This window comes from Colletes gigas, unplaced genomic scaffold (assembly GCF_013123115.1).
Source record: "Colletes gigas isolate AHSC1104 unplaced genomic scaffold, ASM1312311v1 Colletes_gigas_Sc00010, whole genome shotgun sequence".
Classification (NCBI taxonomy): Eukaryota; Metazoa; Arthropoda; class Insecta; order Hymenoptera; family Colletidae; genus Colletes; species Colletes gigas.
In genome coordinates, this window is record NW_025106639.1 from 8,825,168 (window position 1) to 8,852,449 (window position 27,282).

Below are 27,282 nucleotides of genomic sequence, written 5' to 3' on the forward strand. Positions count from 1 at the left end.
TCAGGGGTGGTCAGCAGGGGTCAGTAGGGGACAGCAGAGGCCTGCAGGGGCAAGCAGGGGACAGCAGAGGCCTGCAGGGGCAAGCAGGGGTCAGCAGGGGACAGCAGGGGCAAGCAGGGGTCAGCAGGGGACAGCAGGGGACAGTAGAGGTCTTCAGGGGCAAGCAGTAACAAGTAGCAATCGTTGTACGTTGTCGGAAGCATCAGGGGTGGTCAGCAGTGGTCAGCGGAGGTCAGTGGAGGAATGCAGAGGGCAGCAGTGGCAAGCAGAGACCAGCAGAGACCAGCAGGGGCAAGCAGTAGCAAGTAGTAATCGTTATACGTTGTTGGAAGCATCGGGGGTGGTCAGCAGTGGTCAGCAGAGGCCAGCAGGGGACAGCAGTGGCAAGCAGAGACCAGCAGGGGCAAGCAATAGCAAGTTGTAATCGTTATACGTTGTCGGAAGCATCAGGGGTGGTCAGCAGTGGTCAGCGGAAGTCAGCGGAGGCCAGCAGTAGCAAGCAGTGGCAAGCAGAGACCAGCAGGGGCAACTAATAGCAAGTTGCAATCGTCATACGTTGTCAGAAGTATGAGGAATGGTCAGCAGCGGTCAGCAGAGGCCAGCGAAGGCAGGCAGAAGTCAGCAGTAATCGTCATACGTTGTCAGAAATATAAGCGATGGTCAGCAGAGTCCAGCAGAGGCTGTGAGAGGCTGGCAGTAGTCAACAGTAATGGGTTATACGTTGCCAGATGTGAGCCTTCCTCTCTCGACTCCCACGAGACGGTCTGAAATTACTTCGGGCAACTTCGGAGAATCGAGAAGGAGGGCATGTGTCATTTTATCTTTGTCGACTGTCCGAAACACGTAGGAGGTCACGTACGCGTGATCTGGCATAGTGTGAGAAAGTGGAGGGTGGTGTCCCCGATGGTCCATCTGGTATCTCTGTCCAGTGCTCGGTCTGGTAACACTACATCGGTGTCGTATTTATTTCGATTGGAACGAACTGATAGACACGTGTGCCATGATCGAACACGAATGTGTAGCGCACTTACTCGCAAACGTCATTAGTCTATCAAACACGTGTTATTTGAACGTAGTATAGATCTGATTTAGGTAGAATTATTTTCACTTGGAATGTGTTTTAGATTTTACTTATGATTAACCTGCTCGAAACGGTTTTACTAATTTCTCACATGGATCGCGTAACTTGGCAGGAAACGTGGAATTTTATGAAACAGTGCACATCGAAATGATCGAGTTTTGTACAAAGAAACGAATGTTAATTGGCATTACATTATTGGGAGGGTTAGCTTTGTTTTATGCTATCTTATAACCATTGTTTATTAGCCAACGTCAATAAACATTGGTGAATCAAATTAATATCGTAATTGATTGTGATTACATTTTTTCTCTATTGCAGGTTAACTGTGTTAGTACTTATTGTTGAAAGTCACTGGACAGACAGCTCGAGCAAACTGTATTTGGAAAATTATGAGAATAATACGACATGCTTGTCCGGGGAGGAGTATGAAATAATTTCAGAATGTCATCCTTGTTCTGCTTTTGAAATTGCAAGCAAGAGCATAGATGTATGCGTTCATGCACGATACAAGGAAGCATTAAAATGTAAAAGTGGAGAAGTTATAACAAGAAGGTAAGCGACTCTCTTTAATTTACAATTATTGTATGCATACAAATAAATATTTATTAATAATACATATATTTCAGTTGCGACAGGGTAGCTTGGCTAGAAGAAAGAACATTTTTTAAGTTTGAGGCATTCATGTTTGTTTTAGCCGTATGTTCTTGTATCAGTGTTTATTGTAGAGAAAATGTCCTGAGGCAAAGGATAATCAGAAAAGTAGCCAGACAACTAAGAGCCAGCGTATAACCGATATTAAGCAATTATTTTTTATTTCCTTTATTTGTACTCTGCTTCAAAAAATAATGGAAGTTTACTTGGAAATATATTCGTTAGCCGAATTGTGTTTTGCGCCGATCGAAACGATAGTAACGCTGTTTACTGTGAAATATTGCAACTCCGACATTAATATTAAACTGGTGAGAAGCAAACGAAAGTCTCTGGAACGAGCGTACACGATAGACATTTCCACCTTTGTGTACGAAGTTATGGATGCGAATAAAGTCTCCGTTTTCGTGAGATCATGCGAGTTGCCAATTATTATCATACATAAGACTAGTTGTATCGCGGGACTTTGCGCGACTCTGCGTCAAATAATTAAGGAGGTAGTGGCGAAACATCCGGACCATTATTGTCGGAAATTGTTAGGATTCAAAGACTCGTGTCTGACGGCGTGCTCCGAGGCAAGCGTATGGACGAAATTCTGCGAGGTGGATTTGATTCTGGCCGTGAAATTTTTACACGCGGACGACACGATAGAAAACGAACTGCCTTCCAGCATGGCGAGACTGGAGCGTCACATGTCGCAACCGGTCAGATTGCACAATCTGTACAAATACACGATGTCGAAGAAGTTTTCCAACGAAAACCGTTTGCCGGAGCATACGTACACGGAGGGCTCGCACGTGACGCTTGCGGACATTATTATATTTGTGTGTATACATATTTTGTTGACTGTATTTTCAAGCGAGAAAACGTTGCAGTTACTTCCATTGACCGCTAAATGGTACAAGAAAATGATCCAGGATCAGATCATAGTCGACTGTCTCGAATGTTTACCATTGTTAAAGAACCAGGACTCGAACGATTTCGTTTATACTCTTCCTCACGTAGTGAATCAAAGCTTGTACAAAAGTGACCCGAACAGATATAGACCGAAAAGCCGCGTGTTTACGAAACAGGACGACGTGGAGCAATCGTTGGAGTTGTTCAAAACATTGAACGTGAAAACGACGCTCGATTTAGAACCATTCGCTGCGGAATTGAATCTAGACTGGTCCATGGTACCGTACGACGCCACCCCGGAAGGTGGTGCATTGCCAGAAGCGCGTTTAAAGAAGAAACAGGAGCAAATACAAAACATGTGCAAACCCGTTATGAAATTGGCGAAAGCGGGAGACGTGATAGTCGATTTCTGTTCCGGTAGCGGTCACTTGGGTATCTTGGTCGCTCATCTTTTGCCATCCTGTACCGTCGTGTTATTGGAGAACAAAGAGGAGTCGTTGAACAGGGCCAAGGAAAGGGTGAGAAAGTTGAAACTGACGAATGTAAAATTTTATCAGTGCAATTTGGACTATTTCAAAGGAGATTTTGACATTGGTATGTCACTGCACGCGTGTGGCGTTGCAACAGATTTGGTTCTGCAACAATGCGTGAAAAGAAGAGCAATTTTCATCTGTTGCCCGTGCTGTTACGGATCGTTGCACGATTGCCATCACTTGACGTACCCGAGGAGCAACGTTTTGAAGGGACAAATGGATCAGGAGAAATATATGGTTCTGAGTCACGCTGCCGATCAAACGCACGACGATCGAAATGTTAAAACGAAGCAGGGGTACAAATGCATGGCGATCATCGATACCGACAGAAAGCTACAGGCCGAACAATTCGGCTACAAAGTGTACATTTCGAAGTTTATACCGAACACGTGCACGCCTAAACATCACATACTAGTAGGAATTCCTAGAAAAGAAATTACGAGTACAGAACGTGAGAGTTAATTGCGTTGCGTTTATTTTTAATTTATATTGATTTTTGTATACGGAGAGAGTGGAAGCTATTCTTGTTAACGAATAAACGGATTTGCGAATAAAGAAAGTGTCGTTTACTTACCTAGAGAGAGGAGGCATTCTTGTAAATTTTGTTGGTTACGAAGCAGCCATTTTTGTTACCTTAAACTATTGACAAAAGCGTGTTATATCATTGCGCTAGTTTTATTAATAATTTGTACGAAGAGATTTTATTCGTATGTACAAAAAAAGGAGAAAAGAATTACCAAGTATACAAATTATTAGTGTTACGTCGGTGTCTTACACAGTTCTCGTCTATTATTAAGTAGCTAAGGGACGACACGAAATGAAAAAGGTTCTTTAATATATCAAGGAACTAGGGGATATTTACTTTTTTGCTATACCACTACAAGCACTGAGTATATATACTTCCTTCGGGCAATATTTAAATTTAAATATCCTTCCGATTTTATACCTTTCAACATACTTAATTTTGGTCTCTCGATTAAAACAGGCTAACGAAGAACGAAGATCAGAGACGTATCCATTTACACGTTTTAATGTCTTTAAGATCGAGTTTTGTGTACTATTTACAATTTCAGTCGTACGAGCACGGATACACTACCACAGAGTAGGTTAGCCGCATCTGGTATTACTTTCACTTAAGTAATAAGCTTACGTTTAATGAACCTCGCCTACAAAAGCTTTTGTCCCCGTTGTGAAAGATAATACTTAAAACATCAAGAGATCTTAAGAAACGTCGCAAGCTAAACTGACTTTGTGGATGTAGCACGATGCACGCACAAGTCCCGTAAACGTACCTCGGTACTCTTCTCAAAAGATTTAGCAATGTCAATGACAAATGATCGAAACTTAAGGTGTACCGTTAATAGCAAAAATTATGTTCTACGCCTGAACAAGCTGCTGAAGAGCCGCGATCGGAACGACCCATCGTATCATCAGAAACGTACGCAAACAACAATAAAAATCGGTTCATGTTTCGTTGGCAAAAAGAATATTAAAAAATTAAGCGTATAGTGTATGCACGTTTTAAATACAAAAAGAAAGTGTCTACGAAGTGTGTCCGACGGGTCATCCTCGGCGGATTTGTTATATATTCTTTGCTCTCGCTTATACATCGAATTTCTTTCCAAACTTATGGCTCCGTAAGACAAACAATTTCGCAGGAAACAGAGAAATTTTACTTCGTTCGAATGTAAACCTTATCGAAGTTCTGGAACCGCAGGATCAATCGATGCGCTCACCGATAACACTGTTAATATGATACATGGATAACTTGAGCCAGCCCAATCATTGTACTTTATCGCGATTAAATTTTTTTATCGAACGCTGATCGCCCAAGCGAGCCGGAATCAATTGATCCTTCGTTTCCATCCCTTTGCCTAGTTAAAAAGATTGACGTGCCAACCACAACACAACAAGCACAGTGCTCTTAACAAAGTACTTATGTATATACCGTATATTGCTTAAGTTAAAGAGCTTGTAAACTCGGCATTCTCGACAATTTACTCTAGAATTTCGATATTCCTCGTACGTGAATACCGACAAGAAGTTCGCAAAACAATTCTCTTCGGACATTCGCGATCTGACCGTGCCAATTCTACCGTAAAATTAACCAAACGCGGAACAATGGCAACAAATATAATTCGACGAATTCGTTTCGCCCCAAGACCGGCGGACGATAGATGGCGCAATAATACGATTCTGAATTACAACGTACTCGCGACGACCGTCCTCGTAAATTTAATCGCGCTTACTTGAATTTATAGGTGGCACGTCTGAAGAGAGACAGAGAGAGCGTCCGGTTTAGAAGCCCGTTAATTTATTAATCTATACAGAACTGATAATAATTAGCGTTTCTTTTTTTTTTTTTTGTTTTATTCGAGTTTATTATCCCGTCGTCTTAGGAAATGGATCACGACTCCCCGTTGCCACTGTCGTCGCCGTCCTCGTATTCACTGGCGCTCAATTGATCGTCCTCGTCGTCATCTAATTCGTACTCGTCGTCGTAAAAATCCGTCATGTCCAGTTGCTGTTCGGCTGGCCTCGCGTTCGTCTTTATGCAGTAATCCTCTAGTGTCACCGGGACGACGATTCCTTCCTTCTCGGCCTCTATCTTTGCTGCGTGTGCCTGTTTTCTGCGAACGAGCAAAACGGTTCCTTGGACGCACCACTACGCGTTACTTACACCTCCACCCTATCGAATCCCCCATTGTCTTTCCTCCAAGTTAGGGTCGCACGAGCCTTTATGTTTTTCCTTGTCTAACGATTGAAAACAACCTTCGTTCTTCTCGATTGCAAGACACGAAACAACATGGAAACGAACCACGTCGTTTCGACGCCGCGTGACCCTAACCTAAAACTTGCGTCCTCACGAATTAGTGCGCTATGCGTCGACCACGGTGTTTACGAAGCGAGAGTTTCGTTTAAAATAATTTACACTTGGCTATGGAACCGACTATGTTTCATGAGAACAAATGCTATCATATTATCAATTAGTCGATCGAATCAATAAATGCACAGACTGTTACTGTTACGCATCATGGTAATCTACTTAGTTCCGTTATCCGTCGTATTTCACACGATGGAAAAAAACTCGCAGGCGAACGATAATTAAAGAAAAGAAAAAAAAACAGGAAGGCGAGATACAGGATAGATCGATATTACCGTACCTTATGATATTTTCATACTCTTTGTCCCGACCCTTGGAGTCACGCCAACGCCTATACATCACCGAAGCATCCACGTTGGCAGGGCTGTACGTATTGGGCTCGTTCAGGAGCGAGATCACCGACAGGAGGATCGTCCTATTCGAAAACCAGAACTCGTTTAGCGTTTTTGCGTCGCGGGTTCGGTTCGTGGATACCTGATAATACGCACGTCAAGCCTCGAAGTATATTTTAATATACACGCACCGCGTTATACTCGACGTCCCGTGTATTTTGCAGGTCGAGATTTCTTATAGGTACCAAGATGGGATACTCACCTGACGTTCTGTGTTGGATTCCACCTCTCGCACGGTAGTTCGCCGCTCTGTGGATCGTCTACGGGTGGATGAAGGATCGATATGCAGAGATCTCCGTTCTACGCGACACACAATGACAACAGATTAAAAATCATTAATAATCGCTAGACGAATCGAGTCGCTGCAATAATCCGGACAACAAAAGATCCCTCGTTTCACGCATCGAACTGTGTTAAAGGTACCTGCAGCGCTGTTTACGTTTCTTTGGCTCGAGCAACCGGCAGCCGTGTAATTAAAAGCCCATTTGACCAACCCGTTTAACTTGGACCAATTTCGAGAACAAAATCTTGCTCGAACCCTTCCGCGTGAAATATGATGGTCTTGATCTGATTGCACTGTATTCTGTTTCTAGCGTCGAACAGGTTATGTTTTAAAAGTTTGGCAAAACAGGGGAAACGACGTTTAATGCGTATCAACCTAACTAATACTTTGCCAAGTAATGACCACTCGACTTTGTTCTGAGTAATAAGAGACAGATGCTGAACAATGTTTAGACGTACTTTTACTCGGACACACTAAGAAACGTGCTTTTTACAACGAAACTAACTCTCAAGGGCGAAGCTTCGATGACAAAGATAGGCTTTGACAGTCAGAGGAGCATTCGATTCCGCGTCAATCGACCCTGAGAACAGATTAGCCACTGGGAAAACAAACGTTTGGTCGAAGGTCCAAAAAACAGACGAGGTATACGTGCAGACTTTACATCCAATGATAAAGGATTTTTTTTCTCGAAAGTGCGTAGGATTTCGGGGGTATGTCCATTCACCAAAAATGATTGCAATTGACCCCCACAAACGAAAATAATTTTTGTAGAGCGATTTGAAATTATTTAATTTTGCCCAAAAATGTCAGCACCTAATCGAATTTTTATCTCGAAAGTGCGTAGGAATTCGGGGGTATGTGTATTCACCAAAAATGATTGCAATTGACCCCCGTAAATGAAAATAATTTTTTTAGAACGATTTGAAAGATTTTTTTTTCGTCAAGAAATTTAGGCATCTACCCCCTGCGATTTTTCTTCAAAATTCGTTTGTGATTTTTAATAAATTTGTTTGACGTCCTATGGAAATTTTGTCTAATACTTTTTTATAGGTATCCCTGAGCTCTACTTCAGAAAAAAGTTTCATTGAAATATATTCAGTATTGCAGGAGTTATGGCTGTTTGAAAATTGGACCACTTTTATGGGGTTTCTGTCATTTTACGGGGTTAAGGAATAACTTTTTGATTATTTTTAGAATGTCTACATATTCTACGCTAAAATACCCGTTGTTTGCCGTTTTGAACATTAAAATCCTCCAATCCGTTCAGAAGTTATGACATTTTGAAGATTCGCGTGATATTTTCGGGCAACATAAATTACATTTTCGATTAGGAATTTTTTTCTCGAAAATGCGTAGGATTTCGGGGGTATGTCTATTCACCAAAAATGATTGTAAATTACCCCAGAAACCGAAAATAATTTTTTTAGAACAATTTTAAACTTTTCAATTTCGCCCAAAAATGTCATACCTATTCGAATTTTTTTCTCGAATGTGCGTAGGAATTTGAGGATATGTCTATTCACCAAAAGTGACTGTAATCGACTCCTGCGACCGAAAATAATTTTTTTAGAACAATTTGAAATTATTTAATTTTTGCCAAAAAATGTAGCACCTAATCGAATTTTTTTCTCGAAAGTGCGTAGGAATTCGGGGGTAAGTGTATTCACCAAAAATGATTACAATTGATCCCTGCGACTGAAAATAATTTTTTTAAAACGATTTGAAATTATTTAATTTTACCCAAAAATGTCAGCACCTAATCGAATTTTTTTCTCGAAAGTGCGTAGGAATTCGGGGGTATGTTTATTCACCAAAAATGATTGTAACTGACCCCCGCAACCGAAAATAATTTTATTAGAACGATTTGAAAAATTTTAAACAGAGAATAAAGAAATTCTGGTTCGTCCGACCGTGCGCGTAGGTTTATCCGCTAATTGAAAAGGGCGATGGATGCTGGCGCACGACGAGCAATTAGATTTAATCGACAGGTACGACAACAATACGCCAATCAGCGCCGCGATACGTAGGCCATTGCTAGGAGCCGTGCAGTTTCTCTATCGTGAACCGTAACCAGCGGTCGCTTCCGCGTCCACACGCTCGAAACATCTACTAATCTGCTCCGTAATTGCGATTAACATTTACACGGACGACTTCTAGCACCGTGCGTCTTCGTGGAACGTTCGTACCGGTTCACCGAAGCGTTTAAACCCCGGGACCGATCGATCGGCATAAGAAACGACTGCATAAAACCCAATAGCGTCCTACACGCTTCCTCTCGTTTCGTTATCGAGCTCCTCAGAGCACGTTCAAATTTGTCGTCCGATTCATTCGATTTCAGTAACGTCCGCGGTTCTTCCGTATCAAATTACAGCCACGAGCCTCTTGTAAAGACGCTGCAGTTGCACAACGACCATGATTCCATTAGAGAAACGCGTTTGTCGCCATGCCGGGTTTAAAAAAAAATTTCTTCGCTATGCGACACAACATCGTAAACCGAGGCTTATGGAACAGCTGCGCATCACGTTTGCCTGGGTCGACCCAAGGAACTTGGATCCCTACTCGTTGAGGACCGACTTCCGGAACGATTTCGAAGACCATTCTTCGTAGCAGTTTCAGTTTATCCCATATTGTACAAAGTATCCGTCGAAATAAAGTATTCCGTGGTAAAGTATTCAGAAAAATTGTATCGAGCAATCGAGTGGTCGGTTCGACAAAGAAACGCGTGTATTCGGATATATTTTTATCGTTGCTTGTTTTCCGGGACGCACCGGCATTGTTTCCATCGTCGAAGCGCACCCCTGGGGAGAGGGTTGACTTTGCGATCAATAGAATTTTTTGCGCGCAAACATCCACGGTAAAATAGAAACAAACGTGCCGGGAAATTTACACGTTTTCGAATGCACACGAGGCCGGATCGTGTGGCTGTGTTAACACGGTACCACGATTGCTTCTTTGAACCCCGCGTGGGTGTGCCACTGTTGCGAAACTGTTTCGCTAAGTATACCTTAATACCATCACGCGTGGCATAACGATACGAATAGATTAATGCAAAGGAATAAGTTCTATTTAAACGTGCAGTCGTGTCTGTCCGCATAGACGTATTCCGTTGAGAAGCTACCGGTCCTAGGAAAATATGGATACGTTTACCGATGTGTGCTGGTATGTTTGCCTAGAAAGGAGCTACGGCGGAACAGTTTCTAGAATCACCCTGTATACGTGTGGTAAGCATGCTCTTTGTGGACAAAAGCACGGCATACCGCAGTGCCGTTGGCGAGTGGCCAGCATACAGAGAGAGAGAGAGGGGGCGTTTCTCTGGTTCTCAGCCTCTGCTGTGATTCCCGAAAATTCGCGGCCATGACTACCAAGGCAAGAAAGTACATCTCCGACGAGGATAATTATTATGGAAATTTCCACGTAGGAACACGGAGCTGGTCGAGAATAGAAGTAGAAATCGGTATTTTTCTAGGGAAAGAAATTTCACGATGGACGCAACCGTTAGGTAGCCTTGGTGCAACGTTTCATCGACAACGCGCCAATAACGTAAGAAGTATGCGACGACAGCGAGAATGAAAATAAGTCTCGATAGATCGGATCGAACGCGTCTCATTTTCAGTGATGTGCAACAGGTTGAGCGGTTTCTTATCGCGTAAAAGCGCGATGAAAAAAAAGTTGAATCTTTTGTGCGCCGTGTCGCGCGAACGCTCCGGCCACGAAGCTGGCAGAAATAAATTTCGCCTTTGAAGCCGCGACGCACTAAAATACCCATTTTAATTATATGCTTCGAATATAAATATAAAAAGACACGGATATTTACGATCAACCCCTATACGTAATCAAGGTTTAGCAAATAGAGCAATCGATGCTAAAGCTGATTCGATAATAATCAACCGATCGACGGTTATATCCGCTGTTAATTGGCTGAGGATATTAGGTAAGGCGATTACAGATATCAGTAATAACACTTTTCATAAGTCAGTTTTAACGAACTGGTCCCAAAGAGCAGATTTTTAAAATTAGCGACACCTGTATTAAATCTGGGATACGCGGAGAGAGAAGAGAGGCGAGAGACTTGCCGAGGCGCTGGTCAGCCTCGAAAATAGAGCGTCGCTCGATCGAGAGTCACGGTATCGCGAGAACTATAAAACGAGAACGGTTTTCTAAGATTCTCGAAGCTCGATGAACGATCCAAGATTTTCCAAGCGGATCGAGACAATTAAAAAGATCATTATCGAATCGATCGTTCTGAGCGATGAGCTCCGGCCGTCGAATAATGCCTGACGGGGCGATCGGGCCATTTTCACGCTTTCATCGACGATGAATCATACGAGTATGGTTCCGCGGTGAAACTTTCCTCGCAGCTACGAACAGGAAGCCTCGTGGACGATCAACGTTTCTAAATATCTTCTGCAGAAGGTGTGGGCGTTCGTGCCATTTTCCCTACTGCCTGACGTTCGCGATATATCCCCGACAATCGACGAGAAGTTCTTTCGACAGTGAACATTTACGAAAATCCATAGCTTTCTTGGCAACCATTTCGAAACCTCGTGGCGCCTCCTGCAATCTACAAACACTTTCGTTGCTGGCTTCCTAGTAAAAAGGGAGAAGTTCCAACGAATTTGTAAAATGGCGGAAAGATCGAATTAGTTCGAGTTCGATTCAAAGTCGCTACGTCGCTGGTTCCGAGTATTCTAATTAAACTTCGAAAAGAAGAATCGTACGTCCCGGATTAAACTTCCACGAATTCGTCGGTGGACGTGACTATTTTTCGAATCGGAAACGCGAGTCCTGCGCGTTGGCTCTCTAGTCTTGTTCGGTTCTCATGGAGTTCGCAGGGTCCTGTATCCCGTTAACCCTTTCAGGGCAAAGAGAGGGGAGATTCGACACGAAGCGCTACTCTGTGGCCGCGAGCATAACGGATCTAGAGTTGCGTTTCGTTATACAGGGTGTTTCCGAAATCATATTAAAAGGATATAATCTACTCGTGTAAAAAGTACGGAATTGAAACTTGGTAGCTGTTCGACGCTTCGCAATTTACGAGATATCCAAACGATAAGGATCGGCGATCGTTCGCTGGCGTTTGAAGACGGTACTTGGTAGTCGTGTGAAGTCAAAGCTCGGCTCGAAAGGGTTAACGGCACGAAGATCGTGCCACGAAGATCCTGAGCGCGACCTCAACGAGTGTTTTCCACCTTACGGCCTAGGCGTTCGTAAACGACGCTGAAAACACCTCACACCAGTGGTTCGTGCCGTCGACGTGGAAGCGCGGACCTGTGACACACGTGGGGGATTGATCTCTTCTCTCAGATCGTCGGGCTAAAAAATATCGCTCCGCCATTACGAAACGTGTCCGTGGGATAATGTGTGCGGGTCGCCAGGCCACCAGGAGGATCGCCCTTTCTCACGGAACGCGTTTCGTGCGTCGAAACCGACCACGGGACGATATTTTTGAACCGAGTGTACGCGCGTGTAGGTACTCTCGGTCACAAACGTTTCACGGTTCGTCGCATCTTGAGGCGACGACCTCTTCCTCTTCACCGCACGTCCTACGATTTTCCAACAAAATGTAAAAGGCTTTAAAAACAGTGAACATTTAGAAATATCAGAAGGTCGTGTTTTATTCGTAATATAGGAATGAATTGAACAGAACCACGTTTCCATGTCTGTCTCTAGCCGATGGGCAAAATCTATGCGACGTATGGATCCCGTAGCGAAGGGGTTATCTAGATTCTAACGACGGGTACCTGTAACTTGTTGGGCAAACAGTTCCGAGGGAACAATACCACCGCGTACCGAAGAGAGAAAATTTTCAGCGTAGAATTATTATTGTCTGGCAGTGTCTCGTGTTTATAGCGAGTCGGTAAGATCCCCCGTGGAGCAAGAAATCTCTGGTGCACGTGACTCACGTGGCGAGACGATCGCGGACAAAGGGACCTCGTTGGAAAGTCGTTCGGTCGTCATTGAACGTGGCCACGTTACACGGATTCCAGCGGTTTACGCTCAAATTACGTGACGCATCCTACGTGCGGCGACGGGCACGTAATTCTTCCCAGCGAATTTCTGCGGACGAGATACAACCTTTGGGGAAAATAAATCGCCAGCTGACCCAGACGAACGCGACTGAAAAAGGAATCGCTCAACGAGATGGACGCCTCGATTGACCGATAATTGTACGCGGCGCAGGTTTATCCAGGGTTCATCCGGGCGACAGGGAACTCTGCGTGTTCAGCGAACTGCCCCGGTACATACTCGTTAAACGAATTACATGTATTCTTGTTCAATGCCATGCGCTCGTGGTGCATTAATCTTACCGAGAAAAGGAAAAAAGAGAGGAGGCGCGAAGGTATACTTGCTCGAACGAATCTAGCGAGGTGTTTGAAACGCGTTCTTAGAAACTAGTTTAGGACCACGTTGCATACTGTAAAGTATCGTGACCTAGGTTTCAATGGTCAAACTTTCTCCGTGTATTCTATGGGACCGAATAAGAAAAGAATGAAGCGTAGAGCATCGTCGTAGGAAAGTAATTTAAGCCAGGTATAATTATCAACCATGGACGGGGAAACCTGGACCCTCGACAAACTCTTTGTAGCCATAACGGGCGGTCAGGTAGCGAACGAGGCAGGTACGACCAAGGGAAAACCCAGTTACCATAACTCAAATGCTAATTCGTTAATAAAGTGATAGTCTTATTATGTATTTTTAATGATACAGTATCCTTGGTTCGCCGCGTATACGCTATAGATATAACAATTTGTTTGTCTTGACACAGTTGCAGCTGTTCCGGTACAATTACACAGGCACGACTCTATTTACGAAGTCTACTAATAATTTATGTCAACTACCACCTTGCCTCGCTCAAAAATCGACCACCGCTGCAAGTTTCTGCGCGAAAGTTAACACTCACGAATTGATAGAAAAAGTATGGCGAAAATCGAGCGTCGATTCTACCTCGTCCCTGAATCGTCGACATTCCACGGTAAAGGGCATTACCGTCTTGACTCCTTGGCGTTTTTTACGACCTCGTTATATTACTTCCAACGAGTACACACATTGGTCTCTGTGCAAACGCGAGAAGACGCGACGCGTGAAAAGTATGTATCGCCACGGTAAATATCATACACGCGTACAACAGCCTATCATATTTGCACGATATAACGGGGCAGAACTTTCATCGATGGGGAAAAAATTGGCACGACGGCAAAGAGCGTCTTGGTTTCGATATTGATCGAATTGAAATTAAACTCGATATCGCGAAACCGTGTCCACTATACTCGCTATAGTGTACGATGTTTGGAGAAGGGGCAACCCGTTTATTTACCAAATAAATAACTAAATATTTACATGTCCAGATATCCGATAACGCGACGATTCTTTTCAATGATCCTGTTCGATGGTCTGGTTGGGCGCGTGTAATTAATGCGACGCTGCTCGACGCATAAAATTTACGCGCGTTATTACCGTTAACCGTACCGCGTTCGTCTAGTCTCATCCCTTCCAACAACAAGTGACTGGACACGGATGTCCGACGAGCTTTGGACGGTCATTGACTCTTTGGTAGCCGCTGAAGGGTCACACGAAGAGCGCGCGCGAGAGATGCGCTCGTCGATGGTCGATAAGCTTCGGAAACCAGTTACTTTATTCCAATAAAACTCAGAAAATTGCAACGGGAGACTTTGTCGAGTGGCGAGAACTTTAGTCACGTCGTAAGCATCGAAATAAATAAGAATCGTTTGAACACGCGATTAAAGGATCGTGGAAAGCGAACGTTAATATCGCGTCCCGAGTAGAGTTCTCCGCAGCGTTGAAACCGTCAATTATCAAAATTACGATTTGCTGAATGTTCCCCGATTCACGTGTACTCGAAACAACGACTGCAAGGCTGCGGGTTTCGCGAGTCCCAAAGAGCGACGAGACGAAATGCTACGAGCGAAGGGCGAGGGACAAATCGCGGAGAATCGGAGAAAGCGAAAGGGAGGATACGAAGGAAAGAGAGAGTGAAGAGGGCGGAGGGGATGCGATGAGAGTTCCAGGAGAGAGATTGAAAAGGGACGAAGGGGGGCGGGGAAAGAGTACGCGAAACACAGACGCGTAAAAAGGGGATGAAGGGGAGAATCGATAATTCCCGCGTTTACTCACCTCGTACACGTTCGGATGCCAAACTTTCGTCTTAAACCGAATGCTCGGTGGACTGTACGGATAATCGGGCGGGAACTTCATGTGTGCCTGGAAAAGAAACATCGCTGCGTTAGAAAAAAAAACGACGCTGCTCGACGGATGGGATCGATAATCGAGCGCCGGTTTGTTGCGAATTATCGAAGGCAGACGATAACGCTCGTACCGGGAAATTATTTGCAAGTCGTTTGCCTATTACTAGCCGCCCGTGTCCAGAAAAATTGACGGATATCAGGAAACGCGGTCGAAGGGCGAATTTACCTGGAAAACGCGGCGAACAACCCGAACGAGTGGTCTACACAATCCTGCATTGCGTACAGAGTGGACCGCTAATAGCAGTATAGTAGCCTTCGTGCTATAGCGAGGATGTAAATTTCTTTGGACATCGAAACATCGATTTCATATATTGGAAGTACACATGTAGGAAGAGTAGATAATTTGACACTGGATTGAAAGATCTGATGAGAGAGTCTGTTATGTTGTTTAGCTTGTTTCGGTACAATTAAACGAATAGAGGAAATGAGTCGAAGTATATAATATTCGTTTTACGATAATAGCGTTCCAATAACCCTGGTGCTTCCAACCAGAACTAAAAAAACAACAGCTGTCGCCTTAAACAGTCTTTTCGATATTTAAAAATAAACGAGCTATACGGGTGACCTGTTTAAAATTCTTTATCTCGAATAAACAAGACCAGAAATTATGATATTGCGTTGTGGAACTATGAGTCGATAGGATCAACTTCACGTGTACTAGACACGTTGCATAGTATTTATAAAAAATAGCTTCGTACAACCGTTCGTTGTGTTTTTCGCGTAAACCTGCTCACATTTTGACCCGTTATCTACGCGATTTTATACTCTTTGAGCACTACGTAGTACGTGGAGGCCTCGCGAAGGGGATGTTGCAACCCTCTGTATCGAAAAACTCATTTGACCATTCGTACCTAGGGGTATTAACACATTCACTGAGGGGGGGCCTTTTAATATTTGGTAGGACGGGTAAATAACACATCTAGTAATTCGGGACAATGAATCAATAGACTTTTTAATTACATCCCGTAAAGGGAAGGGAATTGGCGTTTAATATCGATGATCGACGGAATACAAATTAACAAATTTTATACGGTTAAATTTAAAAACCTGATCTCGACTCTGGTACTTGAGAGGGATGCTGCGAGACGAAGAAATCTCACGCGACAATGAAAATATCTTCCGTAATTTTGATCTTACATTTATGAAAATAGTACCAGTGGATTGTTGAGATTGTTCCGATTGAAACGAGTCCAAACACGACGTAAATCCCACTGTACGAATCTGTGTACGCGATCATTGCTATTCGACGTAGTCTGCGTCGTTTTCTATCGTTATATCCGTTCCCTCGATTTGTTAGGTTGTATTGGGGTGAACCATGGAAAGAAAAACGCTGTCCAGCACGCGATAATTTAACCGTCGGATTTGGAAGTTTGTTAAATTAAAGCATGCACCGGTATAACGAATGCATCGGCGCATCAGGCTGCCTGAGCGTTGGAGTGTGCTCAGAAAGGGAAGCCTCCTCCTCATCTGGCGCGTTTGTGTTGGTACGGAATGAATTCATTCCACGGGGTGTACGTAAGGGTCGTCCCGACGTTGCTGGCAGACTTTCGTCGATGCTCCGCCGACGGGACGCTATATTGATCGCGACCTGGTCATGGCCCAAATATCCGCCACGTCCTCTGGGATAATGCGTCCCAGAAATTAACTTACTTTCCATCGAGATTATGTTTACGTTTCCACGTGGAAATTATTCTCGGTTAGTCGCGTTTGCAATTAATTACAGGGACGTTAGATTTCCCTTTGACGCGACATTCTTCCGAAACGAATCGTATGTTTATGTTCAAACGACAATTCAGTCGTCAACCTCAAAATATAAGATACTGGTTGGCGTGCAGGAAATATTTTTCTAATGTTCGCATTTATCTAGCGTCCCTATTTTAATCAGACTGATATAAAAGAGCGTGAAAGGTCACGTGGGGGGGTTGCTCCTTGCGTACAGCACTTGCACCGTTGCACTTTTTGTATCTTCGCTAAAAAAAGAGCTGTAGCTTGGCCTAGTTTCGAGAATCGTCCTGTACGGAGAGCCTTGGCAGCTCGTTTGCATTTCTTGGCGAAACTTTATCGCTCCGCGCGAGAGTCGATTTGTCAGAAGGAAACGAGTGCTTAGACCAAATAAGTGGCTAGATACGCGAACCAGGTGCGGTGCAAATAAACCCGGATAACTGAAACGATCCGCCTCGGCTTCGTTTCAGTTACGCGGGTAATACCTTCACGGACAAAAATTGCGCTAGAAAATGTCAGGTGCCTTGCAACTTAACCCACCGTTCGTGTTTCATCGTTTCGAAGAACAGTATTGCCGAGCTTTTTAATATGACACGGCGAAATCGATCAGACTTTATCAGTCAGTAATCTCGCATGACATCGGCGACAGGTATTCTCGGAACAGCTAGCAAGATCGATCATTTATGCAGTTGCCAGGAATTTTCTACGTTTCTCGTAACGACACAGACAATATGCAAATAAACTGTACGTTCCGTCGTGGAAATGCCCGGGAAACCGATCCCGATCGGAACGAGACGGTCAGGATTCGCACGAATTCGAGTAAACGATGAATATTGGAGAATGTACTCGTCGTCGACGTTAAAAATAATATCGCAACGTATCTCTGACACGTAAGGCTGAACGAACGACCGCGTGCATTCGATTCTGTTCAATAATGCAACGTTCTCGACGCGCGATAGGGAACTGTTACCTTGACAATACCGTAACGGCAGGTAAAAAAAATATGATTTTTGTTAGTTCACGGACGCGTTCGGGGATCAGGAAGAACCGCGCTTCGATATTTCCAGCTATAAGTGCCAATTCGTTTACGTAAATGTTCGCGAACAGATATACCCCCCGGATTGTCAATTACGTTTCGATGTTACAATATTTCAAACAAAGGTCGTGATCCAGATATTACGACACATTCCAAAATTTCGTATTGACAAAACCAGCGGTAAAAGCGTGTAAAGACCACGTGTTTTAATAATTCAACTGGGCATAGCAGGGTTCAAAACACTTATCTATACTTATAATTTGGTACCTACGCGAAACAGCGTACGCTACGTAAAGACAGGAACATTTAACGTAGCTTCCGCATTCAGAATTCATCAACTTCTAGCAGCCCATTAATTTCTTCGATTACGAGGCTCGTGCTTTCCTTTCGGTGCGGCCAAGACACATTCTACGAACGCGTTACGACGCGATAATGATACGGCGCGAATCGACTATGCTAACCAACCATTACGTTTCATGCCACGGTCACAACGGACGAAGAGAAATGGAAACATCGAGTCTCGCGTATCAAAATCCCTGGATGGTCGGGGACCTCGTTTCGTGAGAAAAAGAAACAGAGATCGAAGGCGTGGGAAGATTCGTCCGAAATGAAAAGAGGAAAACACGCGATAACAATAAGGACCGCGAAACGAAACCAATCCTCGCGACATCCCGAGGGCCACCAGACTACAGTTTCGTAAGAAAATTCTGCATTATTCATCCGTGAATCATGCAAAGGTTGCGCAAAAGGGAAGTAGGTCCGTATCTGTCCGTACTCCGTGGCGCTCGAAATAACTTAATTCTTTTTCGCGAGAGCGGTGCACGTTTCTCGGAACCGGCACCGAATTCCGCGGTCCTAGCCAACGAAACTTCTGCAACGTGGTTTCTTACCTGATCCGCGAGATTTCTCTGCGATCTATGGCGTATCGATTCGAGCAGCAACAGTTTCGTGGAAAAGGCGCACGATCGAGTTGCTCTCGCGACGATGCCCATCTCGCCGCGAGGTGAAAGGATTAAATGGGCCAAAATCCCGAGGAGGGGGGGAGGGGGCGGTCGTGTCTCGATGTAGATGCAGAGAATTACGCGACCAGCGCCGCGGCGAAGACCTGTTTGTCGGCGATCCCTTTACCAGCAACGAGAACCCCCCCCCCCCGTGGAAAGAAATCCTTGTCGGTTATCCCGAAGTGCAACGGGATTGGGTGAAAGTCGTTCGGGTGATTCGAGGGATGCCGGCCAAAGATAGATCCCGAGACAATACTCGATGGCGTTTTATGTAACAAGACCGACGTATTACGCTTCGCCTATGCCGGGTCACTCGTAAATCCTGAGAAAGTAACGACTGTTTATGATAACTTGGCCACGAAACGCGAAGCAACGGGACGATGATAAGACCGGAGTTTCTTTACCGCGACAAAGTGAGTTATCGTTTCCGTCATGGCGGGCCCGCGGTATCCTTTACGATCGAGACCATTGATAATTGGCGTACGAGCGTAATTAGAAACGGCAGGAATTAAAATTCAGCTCGGTATTTAAACCTATCGTCGGCGAGGAAGCACGTTAATTAAATACGATTCATCGGGATTAGAAAAGACTTTCTCAAGAATTTATTCAAGGAAGGATATAGTATTTTTATTAGGAAGAGGATGTATACTGGAGTTATGTGTAAACCAATATGGCCGACAAATTAATCTCGTGCAGTTTGCCCGATTCGATCTATAAATGTACGGAATTGTATTGCATTTTATTGTGTTAATTATAAAAAGATTTGTGAACTTATATCCGGATAGAACTGCAAATATCTAAAGAATTGCGTAGGCTGAATAATGGCCTAACAAGAATTCTTAAGAAAAAGATCTTCAACCGCGTGACAAACGATGCTGATTGACTTGCACCGCGTAATCGTGGTAAGTCTTGGTAACAAATAACATTGCAAGTTACCGCGACGATACTGTTCACGATCAGTTTATAGTCGGGATTACGAGGCGATTCAGAGTCCGGTCGAGCAGGATTCGAAACACCCACGTAGACGTGGATCACGTACAAGGGGAACGATAACGATACGATTCGCAAATAACGGTGTTGTCGGTCGTGTTCGTTGCATGGAGGTTCACCGTGGGAAGACAGGGTACGTCGCGTTACGTGAATAAGCGTTCGTAAATTCATAACGAAGCGGAGAGTGGTTTAGAAAGCGGACCGAGGTGCACAAAAAGCGTATTACCACGCAGCAACGGCAGAATTCATTTTCTACTCGCGGACTAGGCCGAACACATAACGATGTCGCAAATATCCGTTCCAACGAACAAATAACGCGAAAGACAGAAAATATACCATCGCGAATAAGAGTTTCCTTTCGTGACAATTACCGATTATACGAATCAACGTGGACGAATTCGTTCTTGAAACATTTTCGTTGGTAAACGGCACGAAACGAATCGAAAGGAAATTCAGTATTGCATCGAAGGTTTAAAATCACCGTAGAATGCAGGTCAACCGATCCGCCTGCATTGTGTAATCTTTAGTTTCCAGGATTGCTCAATGCTGCTTAGAAGTCGGTTGGTTAGTATCGTCTAAAAGTTCGTTGGAACGCAATTGAGCGACGAGCAAATTGACGGCAATAAACGGTGTATTATCTATTATTGTTGACAACGAAAAAAGGAAAAGCCAATTTGAGAGCTGCTATTTTTCTGGTCAAGGTGAACGTAAATGCTTCGCGTATCGCGCGACCTTTATGCGGAAACGTTAAACGCTCAACTTTTCTGAAAAGTGTACTTTCGCCACGGTTAGGAAAAACACACAAAATCGCGAACATATTGCTTTTAAGTACGAGAACGCGAAGGTGTGGGACATTTAACCCATTGAGTTTTTAGAAATCTGAATTATCGTGAGCAAAAGAAAAAATTAAGAAAAATTTCAACTCGATGGCAACGAAAAACAAATACTATAGTGATTTGTGTATTTCAAATATATGCACGTAAAATAATTGTTTTATCGAATTTAATTGAACTTGTTACAATTATATTTTACGATATTCTGTCGATAGAAGCAACGACCGTTGTTTATACAACAAACAAACGCGTGAGCGTTAAAATTAACACCGTCGAAAGAGAAATCGGAAACATAACCAACAAAATGAAAAGCACATTCTATCGCAATGCCCGCACGCGACGAAAAAAATAATAAATACTCGTTATGTATGAATTCTTTATACGTCAGGCTAGCCGGAACGAACAAAAATTACGTTCAATTGTATTAACTTACCTTGAAGTATCCTCCTTGGTAAAGCGTATCTGGAGGCCCAAAGATAGCAACTTCCCACTCAAACATGTTGTCCTCGTTAACGAGTTTCACGCGGAATCCTTCGACGGGTTCCTCTTGAAGACTTTTATATTCGAGGGCAAGTGCCCTGAGAGCGCTGCTTGTCGGTTGTGCCATATTTCCCTTCTGGAATTAGTATCGCAGCCCGTTCCAGAAAGCAGAACGTCCTAAACCTCCTGAAGTGGTAGCACAGAGCACCACAGTCGGACGGACGCCTTTGCGAACACTGCTCCTTCCTGAGAGAATCAATTTCCAACGGCTTTCCACCAGGTAATTCGAGGCCTCCACCGCGATTTCCTTGGCCGTGTCTCTACGTGTCGTGATCTTTCACACGCGACAGGAAGTTATCTATGATTATATAGTACGATTCTCTACACCAAATAAACAAAGAAATTCGATCGGACCTGCGAACCGCGAAGTGCCTCTGCAGTCAACAATACACCATTCCCGATGCACGCAACTCTAACAAAACAGCTGACGTACCTGCTGCGTCAGCGTTACCCTCGACGCATGCGCAACACGACTTTCCCCTATTTTCTCCACAACGCTGACAATTTTCGAGCGAAAATAAGCCCAGAACAGACCAATCGCCGTCCTCCAATCGTTACGGTGGATTTCCTTTCAACCATCCAGAATAACGGTTAAAAATTGGGGCGATTCGCTATTTAGCCCGACACATTTCTAGACTTCCTGTTTCCTGATTGGAAAATAAGGCTCCCAATCACGTGATACACAACGCAGCGACGTTTATGCTTTTCGTTGATTGGTTGATCGTTGCATCCGTTCCAACGGCAACAGCCTATCAGCATAAGCCGTGGCGTAACACGATCTTATTGGATCTTATTGGACAAAAATATGTAAACATAGACTTATTAAATGTTAATAATTAATAAATTTGTACGAAAATCTTTACAATCTACACATATATATTTCATTTAAACATACACGTAACATGAGTTGTATCCATGTAGCAAATTTAATCAAGAAATACAAAATATATTGTATAAATCGTACAATAAAATGAATTATAGACATTAAAATAAAAGAAATATACGAAAAAATTGTCTTTAAACATTTCACGTTGATATTAATCTAGAAGATTTTTGAATCCGTGGTATCAAAAGTATCAACGTAGGATGACATTCAGTTTCCACAAGTTTTTTTACGTCTCTGTAATTATTTCCCCTCTTCCCCCTTATCTACTATCGCACGTATATAAAGTACGAGTGGCATGATCCCACCTCGCTTTGAACGTTCGCATAGTGCGTAAGATTCGATTTGCTTAAGGAGACGAATATTTCAATATGGTAACCATAAATCCGGAATCGTTTAAAGTTTTTGCTTTTTGGGGCAGCATACTTGCTCTAAAATTAGTAGGAATAGTAGCATTGACTGTACGTCAGAGATTTTCAAAAAAGGTATTTTTTACTTGTAAGAAATAATTTTCATTTATGTTTTAGGTGCGATTAAAAAATATTATAATTCTTATATTGTTACAGATATTTTCAAATCCCGAAGATGCTGCAAATTTAAAAGGGTCAAAGGTTTCTTACAGTGATCCTGATGTTGAACGTGTACGCAGAGCACATCTAAATGACTTAGAAAACATTCCCATTTGGTACATAGTTACTCTTCTGTGGTTAACTACACAACCTTCTACATGGTTGGCTGGGATTTTGATCAAGACTTTTGTCATTGCTCGATTTGTTCACACATTGGTATATGCTGTTGTACCGAAACAACCTTACAGAGCACTGGCCTTCTTTGTAGGACTTGGCATTACAATTTATCAAGCAATCAGTACCTTAACATATTACTTTTGATTCGAATATTATTTGATACATTTGTTTTTTAATATGTAATTTTGTTTTCTGTTATCATGTAACACAGAGTATATTTGAATATCTGTATCTTAGAACATGTATGAACAAAACAGTCAGAACTTAATGTCACAAAATCATTCTACAGCCATTCCTTTATTTATACCAGAGATCATGTATTTTGAGAAATAATTTTATACATTTCTGTATTTTGTATTTCTACAGAAGAATAAATGAATATATTTGTAACAATTTAAATATTAATTATGTTCCCAAACCTCTTATACAATTTAAATCATGTTACATGCTTACTTAACCCTGTTTTGTGATTTAGATACACTTGTAAGCTGCAGATAACTAATACTAATGCTTCCTAAGATAATTTATCATAAAAGTAATTTTGACCTTTGACAAAACTGTTTCAACTGATAGTATAAAGTTGGAAATTCAAAATACTTCTCTTTTTGCCAGAGAAGAACTTAGATTTGATTTCATACATTCTGTATGGTTTTTGAGCTACTCTTGCAATGTTTTTAAGGAAGCTAGGAGATATTAAGGTACAAAGAATGAATCTGTGTATGAAACAGGCCTAGCAAGATAAAAAGAAGTATGTTTTATCAATTATGTTCTGCTGTTAACCAAAATAATTAAGAACCCCAATGTCTACTTTCTTCTTCAATGTACAATTTAACAATATTATCCAAATCTCAAAGTTTTTGACCCAGAATGAATTTGAGTAAATGTGATTTATTTTCTGGTGTGAAGGATCCAAGAGCATAGGTAAATCTTGTGTCTAAAATGTATTGTATAACATTTTTACAACAATTTTGTTGTTACACGAACTAACTTATTACACAACCTAATAAAATATTCCCCATACAATAGCAACTAAATCCAATCGAGCATCCGTGGGACGAACCCGAACCAAAAAATTGGAAAAAAGCTGGTTTCAAACCGAGAATAATTAAAAGCTAGTTTGAAATCTAAATGCGAGAGCAACGAAAGTATTTCAAACTCGGTGCAATCGATGCAGCGACGATTACGAAGCTGTAACTCAGGGAAAGGGTTATCCCGCCAAATGTTAACAGACCTGAAATTTGTATTATCGTTAACTGCACGAAGACTCTTGTGGCTCGGTGGCTGTATCATCTACCAGATATGTCTCAGTTACCAAAAGAAGAAAACTTTAGCCGATAAAATTAAGTTGAACGAATTTTATTCTCGCGTACGATCACTTTTGTGGGCTGCTATATATATTGGCGCGTAAAAGGTGTGCAATGCAAGCGGACCGCGCATGCGCATTGAGTGTTGTGTGCGGTCGTCATGGTGACGCCGTTTCGACGCCAATGGGCGCGGGAACGTCAGACGTCGCGATGTATCTGTGAGGTGCGAACCGCCGTCGGTGCAACGGCGTCTCGCCGTTACCGAATATGCATCGAACGATTAGACCGAATTTAATCGCGAATAAACAGATCGTATCACCGGGTCATTCGCGACGATCAGTGTTGCGATATCGTAATCTGGCAATGATCGAAGACCCGCTGTCATCTTCAACGAAGACGGTGATCGATATGTTATGTACAAACGTCGGTAGAACGGCATAAGTAGAGGTAAGTGTCGTTTAAATTTGTTCAATGTTCGTAATCGTGTTCACGAGTTTGGCCATTTAAATCGGTAATAAAGAATCAATGATCTCTCCTCCCTACTTTCGTTATTAGATTTAAACTAATCTCGCTTCAAGATTGCGATCGACACTTGATCTTCAAACACCGGAGACTGTCGAATAACAATAAAAAAAATTTTGACAGCGGTAAAAGAAAATTGTGGTTGACCGTCTTATTAACGGTAATTATATTTTTAAACGAGAAACTGTATCAAAAATTTCCCCCGGAGGAAACGCGATTTTCGTAACGCCGCTGACAGTGCAGTGTGCCTGACAGGGATGCAATAACGTTTGCCGCCTTTCAGGGGCTATCCGTGCGATGCAATTTTCTCAGAAGCGTAACCGCCTTTTGAATGCCCCGACGTTCAGCGATGAATCGATCCACCCGTAATTACAGCAATTAATAATTCTGATAAAAGAAACCGTCGATGCCTGAATACTAGCATCGCGTCACAGAGTCCGTAATTCCACGCAATAGAACAATAACGAGCGGACTGTATGTACTCTGCCGAATCGAATCGCACGATACCTTGAACGTCGAGGGTTGTACATTCACATAATAACCCCCTTATCGATTTTTATCGTATTTAGTCCTGCTTATCATCACTTTGGCTTTAAATATAAAACCAAGCCAAGTTTTCCCAAAACTTGTTACGTTTAATCAAGAGATTTTTCCCCATTATTGTAGCCTGACGAAAGTCAAAAGATCCAGATCTACAATTCATTATACAAAATAGATCGAACAGAGGACTAAGAATCTTCTTTGAAATCTAGCGTACACGCGACGCAGAGAATTCTCTTTTTATATGGTTTTGCTTATGTTATCGCGCAAGGAAACGTACTAGCCTGAATAGATCGCGGATCGCCTCGTTTTTTCCCAGCAACACGTAGATGCAACTCCCGTTGTTTCGTCGATACTCTCTGTGGTAACCGCATCTGCAGTGGCAAAGACATGCATCGGTATGTATAGGTATGCCCGAGTTGTTTCACCGGCGCCGATGAAATTTAGCGCAAACAAGATAGGCCTCGCGTGTGTCGGCACGCGGACGATATGTAGGCCAGCAGGCCGATGGAATGTCTTTCCGAAAAATGCTAATATTAGCGACCAGTCAATATCATTATCCGTCAGTATGCCCGAGGTAGGTAGCCGTACAGAGGCGGCAGGCGTATTGACCTCATAGCTTGCGTTTCTGAGGTGAGGGATCCTTTCGTGCGTGCCGCTGCGGCCAGCTCCAATCTATCGCACACGCTTCTCGATTAGGGATATCGATACCTGAAATACATGGCCACTTGGGCCAACTGTCACCAGACGAAAATTATCTCTAAACGTCCGATATCCTAATAGACGGATTATTGGCACCGAAACGTAATGGATAGAAGACTTAATCGAATCTTAAATAATGGTAACTGGTCAACGAAATGCATAGATTATATGAATATATTTTTAGCGTCTTTTAAATCATTTCTAAAGAATTCTACCACGATAATAAATAAATCCGTTTCGTGACTAAGCTCGTACAGTCGCGTCATCGGTCCAAGTCGAACACGACGCGTGGGCCGCTAATTGCAGCTCTCGTCTTGCAATTAGAAGAACAATGGTATCTGGTTTTAACCCGCTTTCCGATTTTACCCTACTTTCTCCCAAAGGGTTCTCTCCCCGTTAATAAAAAAATAATAATAATAATTCGCGCCGATATCTCCGTTTTCCAATAGTCATCAATCGTTCTGACAAGTTGTGAGAATTTCCCGTCTCCTGTCGCGTTGTTCCACCTTACGCGCGAGTCACCGTCCGAAATCGCATTTCTCTGTATCGGCTGTCACCGCGATTTCAACGGCCCCGCGATTCAATTCACGTCGGAGTTAATATCAAGATCGTAATTACATTTCCGTTGATACCGCGGCGTCGCAGGTGACCGCCACCTTTTGTGACAGGACGATCGGGCGTTTCAGCGATGCTCGAGGCACCGTACTGATCGATATCGTGCATACGTTCGATCAATTATTCGTCGTGTCTACTGTTTTCGTCACGGAACGCATTAGTTGTCGAATGGTCGACGTTTCCGCGAAAACTTCGCCAACCTTTCTCGATCGATTCTCGAGGCATCGAAAAAGAGGAGCAGAGCTGCAAATCCATTTTGCATTTGAAAGAATTTTAATTTTGTTTGACGAGTACGAGCAGAATTGGGTCGAATCGGGGTCTGGGTATTCCGGTTTCTGAAACGCACGGTCCACGGTAGAGATGATTAATCGCGTCGCGACGCGCGTATATGGAGCGACCGTGTCGTAAACGCGGATTGACAACCGCTGTACAAGTCGGTGTGTAATTTAGTGTCATGGCCGTTACGGAGAAACGCGATCCCCTCCTCCTGCCCAGCGTCTTGTATCTCGATGGGCTTTGCAAAACGCGCACGAATATTTATCACTGTATTAAGGATTGCCCGGTCTCCAAAACGGTCCATGACATCACAGACTGCAAATGCAATCGCGATTCAACCCCTTCCCGTCCCGCTGGGACCGGCGTTAAATTCGTATGTCCGCTTATGGACCGTTTGCCTCGAAACGGAACGAGACGCGACGCTTTTTCTTCGCGTTTTCGCGTCGCGGACGCCGGGTGTCGGTCCATCGGCTTCCTTTAACGTAAATCAATGCGGCTCACGGACGTCCCCGTTTCGCGCATCCTTATTCACAACCGCGTGCATTAAACGCGGTCAATGTTTTGACGCCATCTTCGTCGCGAGGCTTCCG

At 43.3% G+C, this 27,282-nt stretch overlaps 4 protein-coding genes across 5 annotated transcripts; 3 read left to right on the forward strand and 1 right to left on the reverse strand.

Moving 5' to 3' along the window:
* Positions 1-409: 409 nt before the first annotated feature.
* LOC122397646 lies at positions 410-1,870 on the forward strand. 2 transcript variants are annotated; one of them, XM_043396931.1, is made up of 4 exons: positions 410-1,092; positions 1,194-1,284; positions 1,400-1,633; positions 1,708-1,870. In XM_043396931.1, exons 2-4 carry the CDS (start codon positions 1,229-1,231, stop codon positions 1,868-1,870), a joined length of 453 nt encoding a protein of 150 aa, XP_043252866.1. In that variant the 5' UTR covers positions 410-1,092; positions 1,194-1,228. The 2 variants fall into 2 exon arrangements, with proteins under 2 accessions (XP_043252866.1, XP_043252865.1); XM_043396930.1 differs by having other exon boundaries at positions 411-954; positions 1,125-1,284.
* A 56-nt stretch (positions 1,871-1,926) lies between these two features.
* LOC122397644 (glutathione S-transferase C-terminal domain-containing protein homolog) lies at positions 1,927-3,966 on the forward strand. Its single transcript, XM_043396928.1, has one exon. It carries the CDS (start codon positions 1,927-1,929, stop codon positions 3,619-3,621), a length of 1,695 nt encoding a protein of 564 aa, XP_043252863.1. The 3' UTR covers positions 3,622-3,966.
* Positions 3,967-4,102: 136 nt separating this feature from the next.
* On the reverse strand, positions 4,103-21,517 carry LOC122397645 (ubiquitin-conjugating enzyme E2 R2). Its single transcript, XM_043396929.1, has 5 exons — positions 20,998-21,517; positions 14,852-14,938; positions 6,638-6,735; positions 6,324-6,458; positions 4,103-5,789 (listed from the first exon to the last, which is right to left on the reverse strand). The coding sequence occupies exons 1-5, from the start codon at positions 21,169-21,171 to the stop codon at positions 5,567-5,569; spliced, it is 717 nt and encodes a 238-aa protein (XP_043252864.1). The 5' UTR covers positions 21,172-21,517; the 3' UTR covers positions 4,103-5,566.
* A 735-nt stretch (positions 21,518-22,252) lies between these two features.
* LOC122398013 (microsomal glutathione S-transferase 1-like) lies at positions 22,253-23,070 on the forward strand. The gene is made up of 2 exons (XM_043397587.1): positions 22,253-22,472; positions 22,554-23,070. Exons 1-2 carry the CDS (start codon positions 22,359-22,361, stop codon positions 22,875-22,877), a joined length of 438 nt encoding a protein of 145 aa, XP_043253522.1. The 5' UTR covers positions 22,253-22,358; the 3' UTR covers positions 22,878-23,070.
* The last annotated feature ends 4,212 nt before the right edge of the window (positions 23,071-27,282 follow it).

What these genes read in the sequence shown, in the direction of transcription:
- LOC122398013 (XM_043397587.1), top strand. Translation starts at nt 22,359, where the DNA reads ATGGTAACCATAAATCCGGAATCGTTTAAAGTTTTTGCTTTTTGGGGC. An exon ending in GTCAGAGATTTTCAAAAAAG is followed by an intron (nt 22,473 to 22,553) that starts GTATTTTTTACT and finishes ATATTGTTACAG; the next exon opens with ATATTTTCAAATCCCGAAGA.
- LOC122397644 (XM_043396928.1), top strand. Translation starts at nt 1,927, where the DNA reads ATGGAAGTTTACTTGGAAATATATTCGTTAGCCGAATTGTGTTTTGCG.
- LOC122397645 (XM_043396929.1), bottom strand. Translation starts at nt 21,171, where the DNA reads ATGGCACAACCGACAAGCAGCGCTCTCAGGGCACTTGCCCTCGAATAT. An exon ending in ACCAAGGAGGATACTTCAAG is followed by an intron (nt 14,939 to 20,997) that starts GTAAGTTAATAC and finishes TTTCTTTTCCAG; the next exon opens with GCACACATGAAGTTCCCGCC. An exon ending in AATCCAACACAGAACGTCAG is followed by an intron (nt 6,459 to 6,637) that starts GTGAGTATCCCA and finishes GTTTTCGAATAG; the next exon opens with GACGATCCTCCTGTCGGTGA.
- LOC122397646 (XM_043396931.1), top strand. Translation starts at nt 1,229, where the DNA reads ATGATCGAGTTTTGTACAAAGAAACGAATGTTAATTGGCATTACATTA. An exon ending in GGCATTACATTATTGGGAGG is followed by an intron (nt 1,285 to 1,399) that starts GTTAGCTTTGTT and finishes TCTCTATTGCAG; the next exon opens with GTTAACTGTGTTAGTACTTA. An exon ending in GGAGAAGTTATAACAAGAAG is followed by an intron (nt 1,634 to 1,707) that starts GTAAGCGACTCT and finishes CATATATTTCAG; the next exon opens with TTGCGACAGGGTAGCTTGGC.